The sequence below is a fragment of the Anser brachyrhynchus genome (genome assembly GCF_964034855.1).
Source record: "Anser brachyrhynchus genome assembly, chromosome: 20".
Taxonomy (NCBI): Eukaryota; Metazoa; Chordata; class Aves; order Anseriformes; family Anatidae; genus Anser; species Anser brachyrhynchus.
In genome coordinates this window covers 8,653,860-8,679,348 of record NC_137713.1, presented here as the reverse complement: position 1 = coordinate 8,679,348, position 25,489 = coordinate 8,653,860, and the positions used below count along the sequence as shown (strand labels likewise).

General features: G+C 39.8%; 1 protein-coding gene across 1 annotated transcript in view; it reads right to left on the bottom strand.

Annotated features, from left to right (window-relative positions):
* LOC308180758 (protein spinster homolog 3-like) overlaps positions 1-25,479 on the bottom strand; it is a 43,891-nt gene extending 18,412 nt beyond the window's left edge. The window contains exons 1-13 of the mRNA XM_080562900.1: positions 23,838-25,479; positions 21,870-23,273; positions 21,537-21,609; positions 16,202-16,341; positions 14,741-15,767; positions 13,515-13,569; positions 9,496-13,025; positions 5,839-5,904; positions 5,256-5,392; positions 4,593-4,744; positions 3,651-3,717; positions 2,166-2,356; positions 105-257 (exon numbers count right to left, since the gene is read on the bottom strand). Of these exons, the coding sequence (XP_080419026.1) occupies positions 105-257; positions 2,166-2,356; positions 3,651-3,717; positions 4,593-4,744; positions 5,256-5,392; positions 5,839-5,904; positions 9,496-9,703 (974 nt within the window). The 5' untranslated portion in view covers positions 9,704-13,025; positions 13,515-13,569; positions 14,741-15,767; ... (2 more) ...; positions 21,870-23,273; positions 23,838-25,479. The remainder of the gene's footprint in view (positions 1-104; positions 258-2,165; positions 2,357-3,650; positions 3,718-4,592; positions 4,745-5,255; positions 5,393-5,838; positions 5,905-9,495; positions 13,026-13,514; positions 13,570-14,740; positions 15,768-16,201; positions 16,342-21,536; positions 21,610-21,869; positions 23,274-23,837) is intronic.
* Between the last annotated feature and the right edge of the window lie 10 nt (positions 25,480-25,489).

The window sequence follows — 25,489 nt, the reverse complement described above, 5'->3', positions numbered from 1 at the left end:
AAAAGTATTCACAGTTACATCCTACCTTCTGTCTTTGGAAACAAACTGTGATTTAGCACTGTACAGTGTTTCCATGTGTATTTCCACAGTTGTGCACACCTCACCTGTTAGATAAACTGCATGATTTTTCAAGGCATGGTGATACAGTGCCCTGGACAACCTGAGCCCTGTGAAGAAACATCGGTACCCACACTCCCAGCGCTCCAGTAACGAAGGCCATGGCAGTCAAACCCAGTGAGGACCAGACAAAACTGCAACTGAAAGTCAAAAGAAAGAAACGAGAGAGATTTGAAAGAATGGGATGTGAGGATGTGCCTATGTGCACTATCCAGGATTTCAAGCGATAACAAAACAGTCCACTCAGATATCTTATAATCAAAATGCACTCACTTGAAGATAGGCATTTTGATGACACTTTATCCATGAACTTTGACAGCAAAATACTAGTTAGAGTGAAGAGTATGACCACTGATTTCATGTTAAATCCCAGTCATGGTCTCTTGCAGATTTTATTGTCAACTTCTGCTAAAACAATTGTTGTGACGTTTTGTTAGCAGAACTACATCAACAGAGAGTGGGCAACAATTTAGTGGCTTAGTAGCTAAATGAAAGGGTTCTATGTGCAAGTCTAAATGCCTTAGGATGGTTTTCAGGTGCTTGTGTAACCGATATAAATGAGAGTAACTTCTGGGTCTTTCAAACTGTTAAGATGCAGTGGTTCGAGCACTGCTTAACTCTACTTGAGTAAATTGACTTTCAGTCTGCACAGAGAGCCAGCAGATAAAAGAAGAAACATTTTTTAAATTGCCCAAACCATGTCACCTTACTGCCCTATTGTAGTAGAAAATCAACTTTTTACCTGTCCTTTTCTAGCTAATATTTTATAGAAAGTCTCCTTTGAGGTCAGTGAGAAGTCTTTAAGTCTTAAGACTTCACAGTGCTGCAGATGACCAGCTGACCACTGGGCAAGAAGATTTGTTAGGATATGAATCTAATTCTTCATCTTTTAAAGATAAATGGCTCTTGCACTTAATTAAGTGTGGAACCACCTGGCTTTAGACAGTATGTCCTTATGCTTTGGGAATCAGTACCAAAAGGACAAGAAAATGAAAATCTATTTTTACAACATTGCTGGAGGTTATAAGGAACATCGTCACAGGAAAAACAACTTTGACATTAGTCTGGCTGCTGAAATGTCAGGAAGGTTCCTCTTTGATTCACCTCAGACTGCTACTGCCTTCAAATTGTGATCCAACAAACAGGATTTCTAACGTACTTGCTGTTCCAGATGCAAACTGGATGCAAATCTAATCACCAATTAGAAAATGCTGGCTCCTCCAGAAGAGGAACGCTCCGAAAAAAATCTCCCAGGGAGGCAAGAGGTGCATGTCTTTAACTAAACGCATTTAATCGAGACTCCTGGGAAAGCAGCCTGCAGGCACAAGCAGTGTTGAGCAGGTCTGGCGCAGGTGCACAGCGGCACCTGCTGTTCTCAAACCAGATCCATCTTTTACTCCCTGACCCTGGGAGGGTTTTCACTAACTACAGGGTAACGTGGCCGCAATCGGTGTTTTACTTTGTCCTGCAGGTCAGATGGTGTTGACTTTTATTTCTGTGTGGTTACAACCAAGGGGTCATCTGCCAGACCCCAGTTAGCTGGTTGAAACACATGTACAATTACTTTTTAAACCATATTGGGTCTTGCAGAATCGGACCTCTTTTATCAGAGGCACAGCAGGCTCTCCAATACCATATAAAGACTGCCTGAGACATGCTGATAACTTTCCTTGGGCACTGAGAATTACAGATAAAGTTACACCTGCAAAATGTGCACTTTTACCTATCTAGCCTACCCTACACGTTAAAGCAAGAGGGAAGGGGAAACTTAGTAGAAAAGTAGAATTGGATTTAAACAGGAGCACACTGCCACCATAACTTTTCTTTCCTCCCCCTCCTCAAAATGGAAGGATAGTAGAAAAAAAGCAAATTTTAATCTCTTACATACTATTTCTGTAAATGAGCGGAAGAAAGCTTTTATTAATGGTGTCAATCATCTTGCATACAGCATGTAGTACAGAGGAACTGAGCAGAATTCGAAGGCCATATTTCTAATAGTGGAATGGTCATTTTTCAATGGAAGAAACCTTTGTTGTTAAATCACTTACTTCTTGCCAAGTGATATGACATCTTGCCACCAAGTAGTCTTGGCAGATCTCTGTACACCAGGTTTTTCAGCTGCTACTCGTATTGTGCCAGATATGCTCAATGCTCTGTGTGCTTCTGTCCTTCTCTGGATCTTGTGAGGGACCAGTTTAATCAGAAGAACCAGTGCTATACCTCCCAGGCAAGGAGTTATCTGTAGACACAAAGCTGGTTAGGTCCAGGATACCTTTTTTCTTACAGCAAAAACTCAACAGCAATTTAAATTCATTGCTAGAATTACATATTGGAAAATTAGAGATATGCTCAGAAATTAATGTGACTTGTCTGTCTGTAAGTCATATTTGTAAAGAAGAAGAGTGGATTTTGGTAGTTTATGGTGACTTTGGAGGAAGGACAATATATTCCCTCTCCCCATCATACAGACACATGATTGCTTGGGATTGTTTAGTCTGGAGAAGAAGAGGCTCAGGACATTATGCTCTCTACAACTACCTGAAAGGAAGTTGTGGGGAGCTGAGGATGAGCCTTTTCTTACAGACAACTAGTGACAGGACAAGAGGGAATGGCTCTCAAGTTGTGCTAGGAGAATTTCAGGTTGGAAATTAGGAGAAATTTCTTCTGAGAAGGAGTCATTAGGCATTGGGACAGGTTGCCCAGGGAGGTGGTGGAATCACCGTCCCTGGGGGTGTTCAATGGAAGGTTGGACGTGGTGCTTAGGGACATGATTTAGTGGGTGATAGTGGTGGTAGGGGTTGGTTGGACCAGAGGATCCTGGAGGGCTTTTCCAACCTTAATGATTCTAGGATTCTGTGATTTTGGAGGAAAACATGAAGAAAACTATACTGGAGTACTCTGATCACAAATGATGCAGCCATAAAAGACTGTCATACCAGTAAACATTCTTCCTCACATATCCTGTAATTGGTACTTAACTTTATAGATAAGCTAGGAGGATCTGGTAAAGCATTTCCAAAGCACTACGTGCTCAATATGGGGAGACATCATGACGACAAGACCAAAACAGAAGTGTTTTTTTCTTGAAACCCTCAAATAATAGAAGTTATTCCTAACAGCATCTCAGAAAAGAAATAAAAAAATAATCTGGCTACCTTCTCTTTATTTTCCTGAAGAATTATACTGGTGCTACCAGTACAAAGATCATTTTACCTTCAGTTTCCTCTGTTTGAGGATGTCTTGGTGCACTGACAACCATTCCAAGTGTGTCCTCAGGTATGAGGAACAACACCTGTCCTGGCTGCTGTACAATTTCACCTATGCCTGCTTTCCTTCTGCAGGAGCTAGGCATAAGTATTCCATTTGTTTTGCAGGAAGACTTCTCTTAAACACCAAGTTCATGACCAGTCAGAGAATAGAAAGCTCCTCCACCACTCAACACTACACAAAGAACACGAGTAATCCAAACCCCAGCCAAAATTATGATTTTACAGTGAAAGGCTCAGCCCCATGAGTGAAAGTGAATAACTCACCCGGAATGCCCAGTGCCAATCACCTGTGACGCCTGCCATGCCGGATGCTAGGACATAACCAAGACCACTGTAAGCAACAGAAAGGGATTATCAGTAGGCACTAATGAACTCTTGCTGGCTGAAATGACATCTCATCAGCTAAGGAGAGCACAGGGAACTGTTCTGTCATAGTTTTCAAAATAGGTAAGCAGAAACAACCCACATGGTCTATGCTAGCCTACTTGCCAATGGATATTAGAAAGAGAGTCTAACGTCAGAGCAGACTTTAGACAGTAGTAATAATGTCCCAGATTTCACTTGGAATATATGTTCTGTAGGATGACACTGCAAACCTAGATTAGGCAGCCTATAAAGCGCTTTATTATTTGCTCCTTTCTGTGCTAGCCATGTGAAATACACCCTGCAGGAATTCCTTTAGTTTTAATCTGGCTTCAGGCCTCAACCTTGACTGCCTGCTCTAATAAAGAGTATGAAGCATTTACAAAGCCCTTTTCTACCTCTCCTTCACACACGCCACTTTAACTAAAAGAGGAGAGGAAAGTGCCAGTTCTTCCTTGGAAGATGTTTAATGGAGGGATCTCAAAAATTTGTCAAGTAAACAAATATCTGAAAGCTAGTCCTCAAATAAACAAATAAATAAATAAAAAACTACTCTCACATGCACATTTCTTTTAGAATTGATGTTTTATACAAAGCCTATCTGTCTTCAGAGTTTAGATTCTCCCTTAAATTTAAGAAAAAAGCATTTTTTCCTTCAAAGTAAATATAGAAATAAACCTAATCAGTGCTATTTAAAGATGCTATGAAGTGACAAATCTTTTTGCAAGAGCCAATGCAGATATATGTAAAAATCTGTTTAATCAAGGTTGAGGGTATATTGAATTACAGGCCTGGTCACACAGAATTTCAAAAGGCAAGTCAATTACCAGCAAGAAAACCAACCTTCCCACTGGAATGCAGATATAGAAGACAGATAACATTGTGGTCCTTTTTCCCTCATCAAATTGGTCTGCAATGATGGTAGGTGCTACTGTGGAATAACTGGCCGTGCCAATGCCAACTAGTCCCCGTGAAAGAAAGAATATCCAGTGATACTGCAGACAAAAGATACATTATAGTCCAAAAAAGTCTATTCAAGAAAGAAAGCTTACTACTAAAGAGGTGTATTTTAGTGGGTCAAATGTAGCATACGAGATAAGAATTCGGCTGCCTATTGCATATGTCTATAGCCCCTCTGTTCACACCTGCTTCCCTCAACATCCCACTGCTGTTTCTTTCTTACAGTGACACACCGACAGAATTTCAGGATATGGTCAATAGATTGTCCAAGCTTGCTGGAAAATGCATTACACCCTGATGTCATAATCAATAGAATGTGGGAGAGAAATAAGATCCCATCAATTGCAACAGTAATGTGTAGGTGCTCCATTGTCTTGGCTGGACTTTACCATCCTATAAAGCATTCCAGCACAAAGTTCATTTAGTCCAGGCTTGGGGAGCGAGTGCTCACTGACAGCTTTTCCAAATGTGATCAGAGGAGGACTGTATCAAATCCTGCAGATATATGCAGATGATTTATTAGTGCCCTCTAAAAAACTAACATACCGATTCACTGATGAATGAGGTTCCTAATGTTACAACAGACCAGAAGAAAATACCAGCTCCAAGGATGATTTTCCTGTTGTACCGGTCACCAAGGTATCCAAAGAAGGGGGCAGCCAGCATGTAACACAAGATGAAGACTAGAAATCCAAGAATGCATAAGTACAATATTGGTCAAATTACTCTTATGGTTCTCCTCAGCCCTCAGACAAACTCAATTTATTTTTTAGTGTAAAGATTGAAGGCAGGCTGAGTTTGAAGAAACAGTAGGCATTTAGAAAAAGAACAACATAGATGTATTTATATATATATATATATATGCAAAATAAAACAGGCACAAATTGCTCAAGTTCTGTATTTCTTAACTGAGAAATTCTTTAATACATGCTGTGGGATTCTTGAAGAACTTAAGTCTAGTCTTTCTTGAACCAAAGACTTTCAGTTTCACATTTTAGTCTGCCTGCCCACAAGAGTAATACCACACACAAGTAGGAACTAGAAAAGATAAGTTATAGACTGTATTTTAGTAACAGACCATATAGACACTAGGCAAAGCAAGCTATCTGAATTTAAGAGATTTTATTACCTGTGTGCAGTAGACCTGCCTCCCCATCGCTGAGATTAAAGTATTGCTGTATATCCAAGAGGATCCCTGCAATAGAGTCAAACATTGAATGACAGCAAAGTACACTATTTATTCGTCGTGATTCTACTCATTTGCCAACTCAGATTCATTTCAAGAAGGGAGCTTGCAAGAATGGCAGCACTTTTCGCTTCCCATTTTACATGTAAACCATTACCACAAACTTAGATACACAGAGATTTAAATTTCTTATCACTGTAGATAAAATTCATGATCTTCTACTATCTATATAGGCTTACAAGAGTCAGTTTACTGACTATTGCAATCACAACCATTGTATTTCTTTTTGAAAGTGTTAACAGTTTCAGAATATACAACATTCAAATTAATGAATATTGGGTTTTCCAGAATGCAAATGGCTACAGTCCTCCTCAGCCAATGGTGGCAAAATCAGCCAGAGAAATACTACTGTAATTCAGAGAGAAGTTATTTTGATTGGACCGTGGTTCCATGACAGTTTTGCAGAGATCAGCTGAGATGTAAATAACCATGGATTTACAAATTAACGTTTTTCTAGTGGTGACAGTGACAGACAAACTTCACCAAAAGTGATTATTTCCATTTGTGATAAATAGCTGACAGAAATTCTATCTCAATTTCTAACCATTCAATAGCTGTGGAAAAGGTTAGAAGAATTGTCAAAAAGTGTGGAAGCAATCCACAAAAGCAATAATCGGAGGGAAGATCCATGGATCTGGCACTTCATGGATGCATGAATACTTCTGAGACAAAAAGCTCATTTTCATCTCTGTGTCATTCCAAGGCTGCAGATCTACCATCACACCCAGCCTGCATTTTTGCACTGTATTTCTGAAATAGAAAGTAAAAAGTCAAAGATATTATTTTGAATAACCATACTTTGATGACATTGAAAGATCTCAACACAGAAGTGTGTTCTCATGCAGCTTTAGTTTTGTCATTATTATAGTCTAAATCAAAATGTTATTCAGAGATGGAGGCACCACTTAAGAGAATGCATTCTGTGAAATTGCCTGCCCTGCCTCTAGAAGCTGATCTGGAGCGGAATGGAGCTCAGCGTCAGGTTAGCAGAAGGTACCTACTCTGCTCCTACAGTGGATTTTAAATGTAATGCCATGTCCTGTGCTGCTGCAGCCAACTGAAAAGCACTCTTGAGACAGCTAGCTTAAAGCTAAATGCATGCTCTCCCACAGCCCTCGTGGCTGCAGCGTAGTCTCCTCACTATTTACTGATGGGACTTCAAGTCAGTATAGACCAAGGTCTAGCCTAACAGCAGCACTGGGGGTTTTATAGCTGTTTCTCAATGACTGTTGAACTTATTTAGAGTTTTCTGAATGGTCTCAGAAGTTAAAGTCTGTGACCTCATTCAGAACAACAAATACCTGCTAAAGGTCTGTCTTAGGCAAGGGAAATTGGCAGAATTAAAACACAGCAATTGACAGTATCTATTCTCCTGGTAGGTGATTATCAACACACAGAAATACTGCATTACAGGAACTTCAACTGTTAACTACTAGAGTATTTAGTACAAACCACAGCTATTACAAGACCTGGTCTGAACCACAATTTCAGCTCAAACTAATGTTCAAACTGAGCACCATTAAAATATTATCCCCTCCAGACAACTGAACAACTGGCCTGACCAGATACTGGCAAATGCCAAGGCATTGATGTGAGCAGCTTGGAACAGGGTAACAGATTAGAGGGGCAAAAGTCTGCATGATCACTATTTTTAATGAATTGAAGTCTCAATTCTAGCAGACAACTAAATGGAAGAGCTTATTTACCATGTGAAGATCGATGAAAACTCCGTCAAATCTTGTGAGGAAAAGTGCCTGGAAATCACAACCTCTTAACTACCACCAGATTACTTACCAGATTACTAAACAAGTAATTACTTACCAAATTACTAAACAAGTACTCGAGCCTCTGCTTTTTTACCCTCCTGTTAACTTATATTTAACAAGATATCTTATCTATGGGCAGCCAAGCTCGAAAGTACTGATGCAAGAATTCAGCACTGCAACTAAATTCTAGCAGATAAGAGTAGATTGCTGTGGTACAAACTGTGATTTGTAAATAAAATTCCCTCATGGACTAAGAGGTCATAGAGTTGATTAAAAAGTGCTTTAGTCATATATTGTAATTAAAGTAGATGTCTGTTATTTCAAGGGCCTGGATATAACCCCCACCTCTGCTCTTGAATTTTACAAGTCACTGAAGGTAGCTCACACACAAGAAACTGAGCACGTCAACTGGTAGGCCACCTTTACTTCGCAGGCCTTCTTGAAAATTTTAAACTCTTAGCATGTACAGGAGTCAAAGAATAGTTCAAAGCCAGGAATGAGCCAAATGACTGTTGACACTTTATACTTCCAAGTGCATACCCTCCTAGCATTCCAGTTCTTGCTCAAAGGTATTTTTGTCCTCTCCTGTCCCCTACCCTTCTCCAGGGAAAGTTATTTGACAACATCATTCATACACAGGACTTTTTTTCACTGGCAGTCTTGCAATATCATTCAGCGTGCACCCCTACTTGTTTCCTTCCCTCTTACATGTGTGGTTAATAAGTGTTCAGTAGAAAAAAGTTTTAACTCCTAAACCCACTAGCCTCTCAATTTTTAAAGATACTGACTGAATGTCTTAAGTTTGTTAATGGTCTAAATAGTAAAAATAACTATTTTGTGTACTAACACTAGATATTAATTCCAGATTTAGCAATCCTTCCTTGAGGTTTTTGCAAGGTTTTAAAACATTTATGATTTCCAGGAAACTCAGAAGTAAAATACAGCAAGTTCACAAGTGTTTCCTGCACATTTCTAAATAAGATCCCTGGAAGCCTGATAGATGCTTAGAGGTGATTCTAAGCAGAAGAATTTATACAGGCCACAGTTTACATGAGTGGAAAAAAAAAATCTCATTAGTTTAATAGAAGAAATGCTCTGTTGTTCATGGTTAGATCAAAGAACAAATGTTTTGGAGGAAGGATATTATTTATTAGAAAACAACTTCTAAATTTGGTAGGTGATACTTAGAGAAATGGGTTTCCATTCTTTTTACACCGTCATGTTACACTCCTCATTGCAGAAATCACATACATTCCACCAGCTCATAAGGAAGTTAAACCTTCCTTAAACAAACTTGCACAATGAAAACATAATTTTTTGTACTTTCAATGGAGGGAATGTCATCACTTCAGATACAGGAATACCACATCTAATGTACTTAAGCCAAGGAAGGCTTCGTAAGCTGCTGTATACAATAAAGAGAAGTTTCTTAGTCATGTCTCTGGAATCCAGACACGAAAATAGATTATTTGCTCTGTATACCAAAGTCTGTTTATAACATAGCTTTAAAACTATGACTCTTAAGCATTTAACAGACATGATTTATATAAGAGTTCTATTAACAACTAATAACTAACAGATCATTTATTCATTTTTCAAATGTATAGTTGCAAGTTTCATAGAGAGCATGAGCAACAGGTTAAAGCAGATAAGCAAGAAAGATTAAACTGACATATAGAAGTATACCGTTAGATTACAAAACATTTGTAGCTAAGGAATAAGTAGAACTGTGGAGAAATTTCTTTTTCCTTAGAAAGAGGAAATAGACTCTCACCTGGTACAATAAACCAATCCATGAAATTTATTAAATTCGCATAGCATAGCACACCAACTGTCAGGTAATCTCTCTTTGCTGAACTGTTCCTTGACACTGACACAAATGGACCTTGTCTCTCATGGGCTTCAGTAGCTCCATAATTCTGCTCCTCAGGAGGTGGCTGGGACTGCAAGCCTGTGCTTTCATGTGCACTAGGGTTCTGCATATTTCCCAGCGCAGAAAGGCACCATATATTATAAACTGCTTCCTTAGTGCAACAAGCTACAAGTCAATTTTGCGTTCAAGCTATGAGGAACTTCAATCACTATAGTCATTTCCGGCGATGAAGCCCAGCCACTAAAAACTGAAATTAAATGTTCCTCTCAGTAGGAAGAACTTTACAAAAAAAAAAAAAAAGAAGAAGAAGAAGCTTTAGTCCTGTGTTTTTGCTAATCAAAAGTGCTATAGAAGAAGACAACTTAAACAGAAGCAAAATAATCCATTGTGCATCCAAGAAATAAAAGTGCACAGTTCTGCAATGATCTCAGAGACATCATGTATAAAAAAAAAAAAAATAACAATCTTTGCCAAGGTCTCATTGAGTTGTTAGAGCTAAAAGCAGCCTTTCTACAGAAGAGAGGGAAAGAAAAAAGGGAAGCTAGAGAAGCTGGTTCAGTAGACCAGTTACCTATCTTGGACTTGAGCCCTCTTTTACCACAGACTTCTTGTGCTGCTCTGGACAAGTCATTTGCTTTCTCTGCAACTCAGATCTTTACCACCACATCACACACTCACACACATATCCATCTCCATTAAAACAGAAAAAAAACATGTAATAAAACCTTTGTCCCTGCCACCTAACCAGTCACTTCTCCCTGTTACCTCCCATCTGCTTTGCAGTGGCCAGATCTGCCCCCAGAACAGAATCCTTTCCAAGAAGATCCTGAGCTTTGAGGTCAAATCAGCAATTTAAGCAAACAACTCACATTGCAGGCTACTTTCAGTTTGGGGTAGGGGTGTGGGAACGACACCAAACAAAAAACAACCTGCACTCCTCTGCTCCCTTGCTGGAACCGTGCATGTTCCACAATTCTGAACTGAGCAACAGGATTTCTTCCCCTTTCTCCCCCCAAAAGGGGACTGAAAGGGGAAGAAAGGACACAGGAAGGCATTCTAGTTTCTCTAGTGTGCGTAGCTACCTTTCTTCCCTGCCTTTCTTCTGTCCATTCAGATTTGGAAAAGGTTTTTATTTAACTTTGCCAGCATGAATTTTCCTATTATATTATTTTTTTTAGAAAAATAATTAGTCACGTGTCTTTTGAGCCATTTTGTGGATTACCAGCTTCAGAGGATAATTTATGTTTGCACCCTGTTAAGAAAGTTTAAAGTGAAAATCAACAGTAAACTGTAAGAGTTTAAGAGTGAGGCAGCTAATTGGAACAATTACAGATCGGTTTGTGACTCACAGATTAAGACAAGTCTGTGTTGTGGTATTTTGTTTTTTTTTTTTTTTGAAGACCATGTGTTTCACACTTCAGACTAAACTGAAAATGAAATGGCATCTAGTATTCTTGGCCATTTTGTGAAATCTGGACTCCTCTACTTTTGCGTGCTCAACAGTGCAGTATTGCATTCTATTCTCTTTTCACGAACCAGAAGGCACAGTCCTGCTCTGTGTAACTTAATTGTGAATAAATCTACATTAGTTTTATTTCAAGAGGGGACTTTTTTTTTTTTTGTAACATCTTAGCTCTCAACTTTCTAAGGGAGGATTTAGATATAGATTATGGGCTTCTCTCCCACTCCAACATGGCAACTCCACTGAAGTCAGCTTGCCTCTGAAAACAATTCCGTGTGCCATTTTACCACATCAGTAAGCAGTTGTTGCTGTCTAGTCAGTATTTCCTTGTTACTTTTTCTCTACAGAACCTCCAATGAGTAGATGTTCTACTATCCACACATCCCACCGCTTTATTAATGCAGCGAAGTCAAGAACTGACTATGCTTGGAAGCAGCAACGAACCAGAGCCGCTTTGTAGAAATTAAAAAGTTTATCTGCAGCCACAACCGCGGGTAAAAAAGCTGAAGAAATGCTCAAATCACCCCGAAGACCAGCTGGCTTTAAAAGTAGGGGAGGCAAACGCCAGCTCTGCTCATTTCAGCCGGGCGGCCGGGGCTGCTCCGGGCAGTGCCGCGGGGAGGCGCCCGAGGAGCGGCGGCCGGGCTGAGCCCAGCGCGCACACGGGCACGGGCACGAGCACAGGCAGACAGACTGACACCCAGACAGACAGGCAGACACGCACACACACACACACACTGCAACAGCAGGCCAAATAATTCTGAGGAGCTTTGTGACAACGCGCTTCTGCTGAGCGGGCTGCAGAGCGCTGCCCGGTATCATTTCGCTTTTGTTCTTTTTTTTTCTTTTTAGGCAAGCTTACAGCTCGTTTCTTTACAGCCAGATATTGTTCTGGCTGACTCGTTCCCTTCTGTGGGTCGGGATATGCAATGTCCTGGCAGTGTTTGCCTGTGTCACTTAGAGGAGTGCCGAGCGGCGCAAGCACAGCTCGCTGGCCCCAGCAGATTGCCTCCAGCAGCGCCTCTCCCCTCGGTTCCTTTAGGCACGAGGTCTCGTGGCCGTGTCATGCAAGAAGCCACCAGCAGCCAAATCCTTCTATGGTAGCAGCAAGTCAGCCCCTGTTTATGGGAGGCATTTGGCACTAGCCACGTGCGCAGCAGCGGATTTTCTTACCCTGTTCCCGACCTGCCTGCGGTAGCAGACGTGGTGAGGGCTGAACCTGAGAAGCGCGACTGGAACCGCCGCAGGAAGCAGCACTTCTGGTGGCAGTTGAACTGGTCGGTGGACACTGAGCAGGCCAAGCCCTGGCAGTTTTATGCGCTTAGGAAGCTGGCTTATTCCAAACCGAGCGTGCAGCTGAGTTCTTGGCTGTTACTCATCCAGAGAGCCCTCGGCTGTGACTCGCCCGCAGCGTCCTGGCTGTCCAGGCATCTGCTCAGCGCCTGGGCAGCAGTCCTGGTGGGTCTCCACTCCGTGCTGTGTGCTCCACCTGCGGCTGAGGCTCCCACCCTGTCGTGGCCACAGCCAAACCTGTGCTGCCATTCTCATTAGCAAGCGGCAAGGCCGTGGTGTGAGTAGGAGGCAGCTGACGATGAGGTGCCTTGTGCACTCACAGGCAGTGCTACATTACCAACCAAGGCTCGCGGGAGCAGCCTGCACTGCAGCCGCTGGTGTGTTCCTGTCAGTTTGATTAAATCCAGGTGAGACGCCGCCAACAAACGTGCCGTGCCTGCAATCTAGACAGGGCTGTTCACAGACAACTGATGCGAGAGCCTCCAGTTTCCCCTGAAAGGATTCTCAAGTATCTACTGCAAAAAGCCTTCAAATGTATTTATTTATCCAAATACCCCTTCAAAATCAAACATTCTGCGTACCGAGGCTGCCGCATCCATGAACAGCTTTGAAGGCTTTGCCAGAGCTTTCTCAGAGAGCTAGGTCAGAAGGGCTGTTATTAGTGAACCAAGTTGTCCTTAAGATATAAATTGAGGAATATTGTATTATCCTGATTAACTCCAAAGCATTTCTATACATAAAACGAAAGGAAGCTTATTAAACCCCTGACTAGCAAATAGCAACAAAGAGTATGAAAGAACTGAATATGGAAATAACATTAATCATTGACCAGATCTACCAATACTGATTTTGAGAGGAAAGAAGCAAGCTGCATGTGGTATCTTCCCTCTCACATCCATTATGCAGACAAAAAACATAAAGTAGCCAAAAGAGAATATATGCTTGTGTGTGTTCGTACACATATGTGGAAATGGTCAGCATTTTGAGACATAGCCATTATGTATTTTAAACCTATGTGATGGAAACAAATCCAAAAATGTTAAGATTCTACAAATAACTGCAATATGGATTGCCACAAGACTTAGTAAATTTAGTGTCTGAAAAGTTCAAAAAATAATGCAATTCAGCAAGGCAGTGAGCCTAACAAATAGCTGCCTGGACCTACCTGAAATGTTCCACTCTAAGGAGACATAGAGACGATGATGATAACTATGCAGGAGCTGCAGAAGGAAATAAACTTAGGTAAGAGGTTGTCTTCTTTCTAAGGTTTGTCACTGTGGTCTCTGAACCACAACTGCACAATAAATCACTTTTGGTTTTGAACCCACTCTGCACTGATAATATGTAAAGGCACACTTGGACTTAACACATTACTATCTCGGTTGCATGTCTGTAGGGATGGCAGTTTGATTTACAGTTTAAACCAAACAGTGACAGATCTGTCATGAGAGCAAGCTACTCAAGTAATGTAATCATGCGCAAAATTCAGCATGATTTTCAGTTTCAGATGTATTATAGAATCAATAGTCTACCCTGTTCTCGTAAAAGACCATAGTGCAAAACTCCAGAGATTACTCATCTACTAACGTGTACATTTTTCTTGCATTATGGTCCTCCTGACTGATGCATTTACCAAATTTTTATTCCCTTCAGCTATACATCCTGTCCTGACCAGAAAGAAGGAAACTTCAGTGCTCTACTTCTGACCGAAGTTTGAGAAAGTCCGCACCTGTAGTTTATTGAATCTACTCTATCTCAGTGCGTTGTTTGTGGCCACAATTAGATGTGATTAACATTAAGGTAGCAACTGGTAATAGATTAAAATAGTGTTATGAAATACTTAATATTTTAGAATAAAATTTAGTAGCTGAATAATCAGGAATTTATACATACATGCATGACTGGACTGCCAACTTTTTTCCAAACCTTTGCAGGCAAAGCTAACAGTATGAGCCATTACTCAATTTGTCTGTCTCTCCCTTTTGTATGGAACAAATATGTACCAAGGGACTGAACAATCCAGACTAACAATAATTATGAGACCAGTATGCTTCACAAGCAGTCCTCTGTTACTAGAAAATTGCAACAAAACCGATTGGACCACCTGTTTCACTATAGACTTAATTGGAAAATACCTGCCTGGAAGCTTCTCATTCTGTGAGTTTTAATAAATACCACTTTTTTTGTTTTTTTGGTTTTTTTTTTTTAGTAACCTCATCCTTTTACCACCTCAGCCAGTATTTTTGTTTGAAATGCTTTCTCTCATGTTGCTTGGGTAATGGCATAAAACTTAGTGTGGATCCAGTGTAAGCATACTTTAGCCTTGAGATAGGAGCAAATAAAATTTACACATTCTATACTGTAAACTCCACCTTTTTCATTATTACTTACATTTAATCCATATATAGCTTTAAACTTCCAGGGATGCAGATCATGCTTTTGTCTGGGGAAGGACACTAGTTCAGAGTCTTCTACACTTTTAAATCAAGAAAAAAAATGCAACTTTATGAAAACTTCTTGAGGGATTTATCCAAATAACTCATTTCATAGGTAAGATTTTCCTCATTTGTATCCACATATTTCTGCCTCAAAAGGTATAGCAGGAGAAATTACTGTTCAAGCACAGGCTCACAGAGCTGTAAAAGATAAAGACACTCAAATTCTACTAATCATCCCCTCCTTCTCAAAATAAAAATAAATAAATAAATAAAATAAAAAGGAAAAAGGATAAAAGAAATAAAAAGGAAAAGGGAAAGGAGAAGGAAACGGAAACAGAAAAGGAAAAGGAAGAAAGAAAAAACCTTTGTGAGTTAGAACATTTTGCATTAACATCAGACAAAGGAGGAAGCTGCACATCACTGGAACAGAGCTTCCTCTTCTAGCTGAGATTTATTCAAACACAGAACAGCTTGTGGAGGTCAAGGGAAGTGAGGCATTACAGTTAACATGCATCAAAGACACTATCTTGCTAACCAATTTAACTGGTTTTGCCTCTACCATTTTTATTTTTTTTTTGGCTCAAACTCACTTTTCCTGGTATACCTGATAACTGGATTTATTGCATTTCAAGATTGCGGATGATTCTGCCACAATTACAGCAGAAAATGGCTCTGAAATCTGCATGGATTTGGGGAAAAAAAAAAAAACTATGGGATTAAATGTCTATTTAACCTATGTTTTGACCTTTCTACCACAGTGAAACATTAATCCCCAGAAGAACCATTGGGTGATCATTGCAGTCTTCACTTTTATACACCAGAGCCCTCTTAATTAAGAAGACAGCATAACAGATAAGGAGCCATTTATTGTGAGTAATGACACACAGACAAGCATTGACAGAACAAAAAATAGAGGCCTTTCCTCATGAGGTCTTTCTCTTCCTAGGCTTGCTAGCTTCAGACCAAAAAGAGAGACCATTCTGCAAGTGAACACAGTATTTTAATCACTGCAGAGAATGTTAAACTTAAGCTTAACTGAAAACTTGCATACACATAGATTTAAATTAAGAATAATCTAATTTAGTGTTGAGAATGCCTTTATTTCCCAGAAGAGTGTCCTGCACAAAGCAAATTAACTACCACTTAATGCTTCCAGTAAAGCCACAGGCAACCTCTATTCACCATTTTGGTAAGGGTAAGTACATGAACTCTCTATTGCCATGCATTGCCCATCAGCACTGAGAAATTCTGACAGCAACAGAGAAAACTTTTGTCATTTCTGGGCTCTTACTTATCATAACCCCAGGATGCTGTTATTTATGACAGCTATTGAGCAAATATTTGGAAGGACTTATAAAATGATCTAGAGAGAAAATAGGGATTAAAAGATATTTATAGTATCACTGATAGTTACCCTCCTTAGGCAGTGCGTAGCTTCCATTCCAACATGAGAGCAGATGCTGAAAGTGGCCAGACTCACTTATTTCCTGTGCATCTTTTGATTTTAATCAACTACTGGTAATGAAGTCTGTAAAACCTTGGCCAGTCAAACATCTGCTTTTAATGAAATAAAGAAGAAACAAAACCATAAAAATGGGGGAAAATAGCATTACGTGTGGGCAGAAGTCTATCAGTTATATTTGTAACATGGGAGCGGAGTAGTTGGGAAGAATTCCTTGCTCTGGTCCATATCTCTAAAGCAAATGGTACCACCAATAGTTAACAGGGAGAAAGAAAACAATAAATACTAAAGCTTTGAAACAATTACACAGTCCTACTTAGCTTCTGATTTTTGTTAATTAATGCACAAGACATTTTCAGACTTCAGCACTTGGATCTTCAGGCTGTTTTGCATATACTATTCTTTACAAAATTTGCAAGCACACTAGTAAAACCACAATATGAATCATTGTTATTTATTAAATACTCAGCAATAGTAAACATTTGCAAGCAATCACTAACACAAATCTGTTCCTTGGTATCATTTCCAGTAAAAACATGCATTATAGCTTACATACTCTTGGCAGGATTTAGGGATGGCCATCTTCTCAGTGTTACAAGAGAAAGAGGTGTAGCCCAGAGGTCCCTTTATTCTTATTTAGAAAATAATTATTGTGTCTTTCATTCTTCTGTCTCCCACATACTTAGTGTTTCACTTTGCATGCTTCACTTTTCTTATGTCTACATAAGATTTCATTGTCGTTTACTCCATTTTCCCTATGATAAAAGGTCTCTTTTTATTTCTGCAGTAAGATGTGATTCTTCTCTGGCATCTTTTGCTATTATAATGCTTTTCTTTATTCATTCATCACATACAATTGCACTGTTCCCAAGCCCATAAAATTCTGAACACCAACATAGACTGCAAGGTGCTCAGTAATGTATTCAACCGATATACTGCCTACAGATTTTTGTGATCTTCAGCAGCAAAGGAGCTGTGGAAATAACTCTAATGTAGAACACAGATAATAGAAAGCCAGGGATGCTTCATAACGAGACATCAGAACTGACCTGAGTCTTGTTTAAAATAAGAATTAGAACTTAGTCTCGATTGGAGAAGACTCAGGCCAGCGTTTCTGATTGTCTGGGAGCTACAAAATATTTGGGGGCAGATCACGGAAGGACAACCAAAGCTAAGGTGCTAGCCTAGGATTTGAAACACAGCTCTGCCATCCAGTTTCTGATCGTAGACAAACCATTTGGTATCTCTAGATTTTCCCTCAGTAAGACTGGGACAATTGCATATTTCTGTTAAAATAGGATTTGTGAACATTGCCAGGGATTCTCGCTTCACGAGAGGGCCTACATGTATCTAACACAGACCAATCACAAAGGTCTTTCCAGGTACTCATCCTGAGAGAACTCCTACTTCTGTAGGTGCATGAAGGTATTTCATCTTCTTGAAATACAGAATGATGTTTAGGTGGTATCAAGCATAAAAGGCGCTGAAGTATCCAACAACCTTCCTTCACACCATTTGACTGGTATTTGTAGCACTGTATTCCACTAGAAGTCTAGACACATTCATGTCTTATACCTTTCAGTCAATTCATTCCATTCATAACCTCCTTCCATCCACCCCCTATACTACTAGTAATTTTCCCTGGTCTGAAGATGGTCTCGAAAGGTCTTCCATATAAAATTAAAAAGTGTGGGAATAAAAGGAGGGCATTCTTTCTTTCTTCCCTGGAATCATGGTGGCATTTGCACACTTCGTGCACTTTCAATCCAACATTGTAATACAGACTCTCAGGCTACTAATAACAGAATTTTATTTTCATGGCTCGAGTAGCAACTTCTGTTTCAAACAAATTCAGGACCAGTGAAGAAACTACCATCTCTTTGTTCTTACGAGTCAGAAGCGTGACAAAGTCCCTGCTCCGCACTCAAAGTAGCACTTCTGATGCTTTTCATTAATAGCCAATATTTAGTCATGTTCCCTTGTTATGTAACACTGTAACTGCTAAAAATAACGCATAGCAGAAAATAATGCTCACATTAGGCTACAACTCTTATCAATAAGAGCGTTAATATCAACTTCATCTGGCATATCTACTTGAAAAAATACTATGAAAATTTACTATTGTAAATCAGCAAGATAAATGAAGCTAAGAAGAACCTTTGTTTTTGAAGTTTAGAACAGTTGCAAGAGTTTAACTAACTTTATCAAAGTTGTGGAAGAACTGCAGTCACTCAATCTTCCAATCAGTAAAAAAAAATATTTTCAGTACCTCACAATAAAGCTTGTGTTGGTGGACAGTATAAATCAGCAGAGTGATTAATCTGTTCAAAAAAGACAAATATAACTCAAGCCACCTGTGTTTTCACTGCCTCCATTGCTCCCTCCCCCTTTTTCTCCTCCTCTGAGAAGTTCACAGCCTAGTACTTACGCAAGAACAAACCAGTCATACACAGCAAGAAATTAAGATCAGAAAAATCCAGTGCTGAAGCAAGATCGCAGCAAGAAGTGACCAGAACTCCCTAGGCTGGAGGCGCTCCTCCCTTTCGTCCATTCACCTGCTTCCAGCAACAGGCCTAGCTGGTATTTCCTTCTCTGCTTCAAAGCCCAGTTTTACCTTGGGCTTCTGTAGAAATTAAATTTGTTGCCAGAGTACCTGTGTACATTATAATTACAGCAGTATAATTTTCCAGTAGACGCAAATGTTGTATTATATGATAATACTACAGGCCATAGATGTCTGTAGTTACACTATCTTAACCCATTTTGCTTCCCATGTGGGACTAATCTTCATGTGTTGTGTAACTGCATTCGCATTAAGGGATTTGCCCCTTGAACTACAGCAGCATAGGCCGTGCTGCTTGTTTCCATGTCCTACCCCTGTGCAGGTTACAATTATATCCATTGCTCAGTCAGTCTCTATAGCAATTTGCTATGAAATGCATACCCATCATGCATATGTGCTTTCTTCCCTTTTGTGCACTGTACTATTTTTGTACTAGCAAAGGCACTAGAACACGTCACACGTACAAATATGAGTATATCTCAAAGAACTGCAAGTTGCCGTTCTAGACTATTCCAGGAAAAAATAAAGAACCTTGCCAAGCACTTCATATACCTCCTAAACAACAGCTGCCAGCCACAGTTTGAAGTAAGTGATGAGCACTTTGCAAAATGTGAGCAAAAATAAATAAAGAAATAAATAAATAGAAATTTACCAGCTTAAAGGGCAAAACAAATTTTAAAGTGTCGTGCTTTGATTTAAACCAAACATGTCTATCCTTTAAAAAATAAAAAAGTCCTATTTAAAATAAAATGTGAAATCAGGACAGCCAACACTAAAGTGAAATCTAGAATCATTAAGTACAAAATATACATGCAGTCCAGGCTTGCTGCAGAAATTTCAGAGAAAGTCAGAACACCAAACGGGTGGGTGTTGCTAAGTAAGTGACTAGAAATAGCTTGGTGAGCGCTGAACCAGCTTTTTATAACAGTAGCTTCATCTGCAGGTGCAGAAAGAAAGTGAATTCTTCATTTCAGTTTATTCAACAAGTTCATTTTGGTGACTGGTTCATTCAGAGTTGAGAACTCGAGAGGGATTTGAAAAAGGAAGACAGCTTGCTTTTCCCTTTTCCAAACTATGGGTAGAATCAAGCAGTAGGATGATTAGCTCAAACATGTGGAAGGACAAGATCTGCTAGTATTAATATTTTGGAAGGTGGGGGAGCTAAAGACAAATTTTCTTCTCTCATTAATTCCTTTGCACATTTTAATTGAATCTTAGATCCCATCTAAATGTAACTTAACAGAAATAATCAGTTAAAAATCACAGTAACTAATAAACAAAGAATATCAAACAGTACTTAATGACTAAAAGACATAAACAAAAGTGTGAATAAATACACGTTGACATAGCTTAAATCAAGGACTACTCCTGTCCTTCTGACTAAAAGTAACATCCTGCAAAGCACAAGGAATCTGGTTTTGTTCAATTAAAGAGTTAAGGATTATAGATGTAAAATATGATTAAAATAAATTATGTAAATTAAGATTTCCTACTTGCCATTTTAAATCATTAATCAATTATTTAAATATCTAGTTTCAGCCTACAGTAGAAAAAGGAAGTATGAAAACTGTATTTTAACCTCTGGCTTCAAATTTATATACAAATAACCATTCTCAAATATGTGCTATTGTTTTTTTCAAGTAAGAATACTGAAGTTTATTTCTTTCCAGTAACATCCCAGCATTTCAGAAAAGGCAAATCAATTACTATCTGCCTCATATTTCACATCCTTGTATTTGTTCCAAGGATTGAAAACTGACACAGCAGTGGATCTCATGACTGCTTTCCATCAGGCATATTAAACTGATTGTCAATTAGGTCAGGCTTTGCAGGTGGCAAAGCAAAAATTTCTCAGACTCAGTTCTGTAGAAATATGAGTTAGGAAACTGCATTTTTCGCTTGAGCTTAACACTTCCCATAACTATTTTGGCACTCAGAGCAGTCATTTCATCATTAATTGCTGCTGCTTTCATCTTCTGTTTGATTCTGAAGTTAACTGTTTCTCACTAATAGTGAAGGAAGAAATGCAATGTGCTGCCCAAAAAGCATGTCCATGTTGCCTAAAGCGACCACCTCTCAAGTGGGCATTTTGCCCTAATTCTAACGTTAATGAGCAAGGAAATCCTCAATTTCCCAGCTGAGAGGGCTATCTCTTTAAGTAATAATATAAGCCTATACAAATAAAGTTTAGAACAAGGTCATTCTGGTTTACGCAGGTATTAAACAGAGCCACCCTGCCAAGAGTCTGAGTTGACACCACCATAAGGCTCCGTAAGGATTTCCTGCAGTTCCAGAGACACTTTTAGCATGACCATTCCCCTCAAAGTTGATCCAAACCAGGAATCTTATCCAAAAGCCATATCAAAATGCTTTGTTTAGGTGTCACCCTTCAGTGAACAACTTAGGTTACATCCACATCTTTTCTCCCTGGCTCAAGCAATCATTTTCCACTCTTTATGCCCCTACCAAAACCCTTATCTGTGGTCAGTGACCTAGGTGGAATACTGCTGGGTTTAGGGAATGATAGACAGACACACGGTGAGGTTTGAACATCAAAGCCATTGTGGTTTCATGTATCAGGGAATGGAAGACAGGACTAGCTCCTATTTCTGGCTCCAGTACAGGCTTGCTCTGGCATCTTGGGCAAGTCATTTTAGCACCACAGACTGCCACCCATGTTCAGTCTAACTATTTGGACAGTTATGGAAGAATGGAGATTCTTACCTCTACAGGAGATCATCGAGGATTAGTGTTAACCCAGCTGGACTCTGATCTCAGTTGGAGAATCTGAACATTGCTACAATACAAGTAAATATAAACATTTTCATCATGCTGTGCACTGAGGTATGTTCTGAAAAGATGCGCTGTAGCAGCTGCAATGATTCCTGCACCAGGTTTCTCTCTGTTTGCCATGCTACTGGTTCACTTGTCCATTTTTTTCCAGGAAACCCCCCTTCCTCACATGCACACACACTTCCCAGTGAAACTTGAGCCCAACAACATTTGAGTAACAGTTAAACTTTTGAACCTGCTCTGTAGGAGTAGCCTTGAACTTACACAAAATACTTCTGGCCAGACTGGCGTGTTCAGCCCCAGGTTTAGTCTCCTACTTTATTTATAGGTCGTACCTAATTGGAAACAAAACAGCTTTTAGTTTTTTGTTACGCTCTTATTCAAGATGGCAGGGAGCTATGAATCAAAGACAAAATAACTGAGTTGCTGTCTCCCTTTTCCTCAAATTCTCTCTGATAAGCAATTTCCAGAGAATTTACATTTATGATACACATCCAGGGTAATGGTGGAATGTTACCTTTGCATATGAAGAACTAATATGGATTTTACTATTCACATGCAAACTCAGCCAAGGCTTGTTCAAAAAGAATCTCCTTATATATGAAGGAGTGCACAGGCAAAACAGTTGCAAAGGGGTAGAGTGGTACACCACAACTCAACAAACATTTTCCTGGTAACAATTTGGATCCAGAATATAAGTCCTGAAAAATATATAACCTTTACTGTTAAGAAAACAACTTGTTTGCTAGATATCAACTGCATGAAACTCAAACTTACAAATGTTCTAATGGGCACAATATGGTCCCCATTTGCCTAAGAGGATCCTTTTTAAAGCCTAAAACTGATACCTCATGTTGTTACCATTTAAAATGTCTTCTTGCTGATTCCAGCATGTAAAATCAGATGAACATTGCTGAACATGTTACAGGGAGCTATGTCTATCTTACCGTCAGCTTATTGTTTTTGCCAAGAAGCTGAAGTAGAGGAGCAGATGTTGCTAACAGTGTGAATCCAGCCGGAAGACTCTTTACTGAACAGGCACCATCTACCAGTGTAATCTGTGATTTGTGTTGTGAGTGAGGAACTGGGGGAGAAAGTCAAACGAAAGACGTTCAAAGCAAGACGCTGAAGGTGAAACCTCGATCCTTTTTAAGGTGACAAAAAACTCCCAGAATCTCCTACAAAATGAATGATTATGAATACGCCCTTGCCACAGGAAAAGATTGATGCAGAAAGGACCACAGTGAATGTCTGTAAGATCAGAATAGTCATCATACAAGGAATGGTCACAGGAAAGAGAAAGTAATCTAAATTCTTGTTGTCCTTCCATCTAATGCAGAGATGGGAGAGACTGTTGCAGAGAGGCAGCATGTCAGAGACAGGAAAACAAATTTAAGAAAACAATCTCTCCTATCTTGAGACCTTTTTCTAAAATGTACTGCATGTTGCCTCAGCAAACAATAGGGAGGTGTTTGTGCATAAGGAGTACAGAGGTAGGATATGAACAGAAGAGATCACTTCATCTAGCCACAGAACGGCTCTTACCTCTTTACAGATAGCCAGTTGTGATCAAGGACAGGCAACACAAACTGCAAGCCAACAGAGTGCCCATTCTGCCGTGGCATGACAGCTTCATTTTCATGATGGGATTCCATGGAGTCTTTATTGCTGTAAGGAAACACTAAACTAGTTTATGTCACAGGCACACACCTGCCCTGACCAGCAGTTGACATGTTCTACATTTTGGAGTTGTGAGGTGATTTGACAGAGCAAGGTTAGGGTACTTTGCCAGAGCTTTTGTACCCTGTGCCAGGGTACAGTTGCCAGAGCTTCCTATAAAGAAATACATATTACTTTTATATTCCAAGGTTGAATCTGCTGCCAGAATAAAGGAATACAGGTCATCCATGCCAGCTTAAACCGTATCTTTTCTCTCCCAGCCCACAGTCTTCTATGTTCCTCACAAGGAATTCATACATAAGCCATAGGAGTCTTCCCTTTTTAAGTAAGATGACTTCCAGTGAGTGACCTAATGGTGAAATTCAGGATACTTTTCATTATGATATAATAGAAATAGAGTTGTTTTATATAACCTTTCAGTCTGCAATGCTGTAGTTAGGCCTTCTATTAATAGAACTGTCAGAAATGTGTGCTCATGCCTGAATTGATATCAGGTACAGAAAGTTGAGTGAATTTAGTGCTGGCTTAACTGACATTGTGAACAAAGCCTACCTTTTATTCCTGAAAGAAGAATACATCCACAGTCGTGTCACTTCCCATCAACATGCCTGGATTCCAATCTGGGTGACTGTCTCTTAGCATATTAAGTTTACAAAATGAACTTGCACATGATAGCCTTCTATGTTTAAATAGGTAGATTGTTGTTTTTTTTTCAAGATTGAATAAGCATGCCTGACTGAAGCAATACAAAATACAAACACAAAATACATTTGGGAATTAGGGTTAACCTACAAAGCAGAAAGACCTTCATAAAGACTTTCTTTGGCTAAAAACACCATTTCTGAGATGAATTTCAGTGACAGTAGCATATGCTGTGGAATGTCTTATTTCATCCTAGTTTAATCATTGAAGAGGACACAGATTTAATCAGAGTTGCCAGAATATCTGGGAATAGTATTCTGATTAATTGTACTAGTACAGTAATGAAACTTGCAGACTATACTAGGACTTCCAAATTGCAGCAGGGAAAATGACTTTAGCATTGCCAACTAAAACCATCTTTTATAGGCTAGCTATCTGCTTTCATTGCAAAGTCAAGTTTGATGTTCAGCAACAAACTAAACTCCTTGTAGCAGAAAAAAATAAAGAGGTCTGTTTTTGTAATGGATTTGAGCATTTTGGCGAACTGTTAGAGGATAAATTCTTTTAGTAACTTCTTGCAATATAGCAAGGAGTTTCCTAATTTCTATCACTAATAATAATTATTCACACAATTAGCCAGAAACTGCATTTCTTTGACAATTAAAGTGCAAAATTGAAGAATCCAATAGGATGCTCACAGCCTATGCAGAGGAGCAGCAAAGCCCACACCTTTTATTTCAGTCTCATGCACCAATTTATCACAGTGCCTTTGTTACAGACAACACGTGAATATCGAGGCAATTTTTATTTCTGTCAGTCCTTCTCTGATCATTTACTTCATTCTTTGGCATAAACTACCCCAGATTTTAGCTCTTCCTCTCAGCAGTTCCTTTCCTTAGACTTGCAGTCACCTCCTGAAGGCTTTTGGTGGAGATCCAAACTCAAGACTACGTTCCCCGAGGAGCAACCAATCCAGGAGACCCTCTTTACCTCATAAGTGCAACAAGGGGTTTTACTTCAGCATTTTATACCTTTTTTTTTTCTTCCCGGGCGCACCTCCAGCGCTGGCAGCCTGCCGGGTGCCGCTGTTCTCCTCAGCGCGCTCCCCCTCATACAAGCGTCCCCATCACACCCACAGCCAAATCCTCCTACATTTTGCAGCAATCCTGTACAGACTGCATTGAGCAACTTTTCCAGCAGCAGACACCTCATTACAAAGCCGCTCTTTTTAGCCCCCTCTGAAAAACTCGTGTGTTTTACTGGATCTGGGAAATGGCAGCAGTGTGAGAGGAAGCAGGGCTTTGAGCAGGGACAGAATGCTCAAATAGTTTTTATTACACACAGCTCTGAACCTGAGAATAGTCTCGTGCAGTGTCTTAGCTCAGAAAAGCGGTGAGGAAACTGAGGAAAGCCCACGGGTAGCTGTCGCTGCCCTCAGGAGGAGCCCCCCTGCCCTCAGCGAGGCAGCCAAGAAGGCGGCCGGCAGCACTGAGCTATGGAAGAACAGCTCTCAAAGTCCCGCCAGACGCAAGTCCTCCTCAGCAGCAGCTCCTTTCTTACCT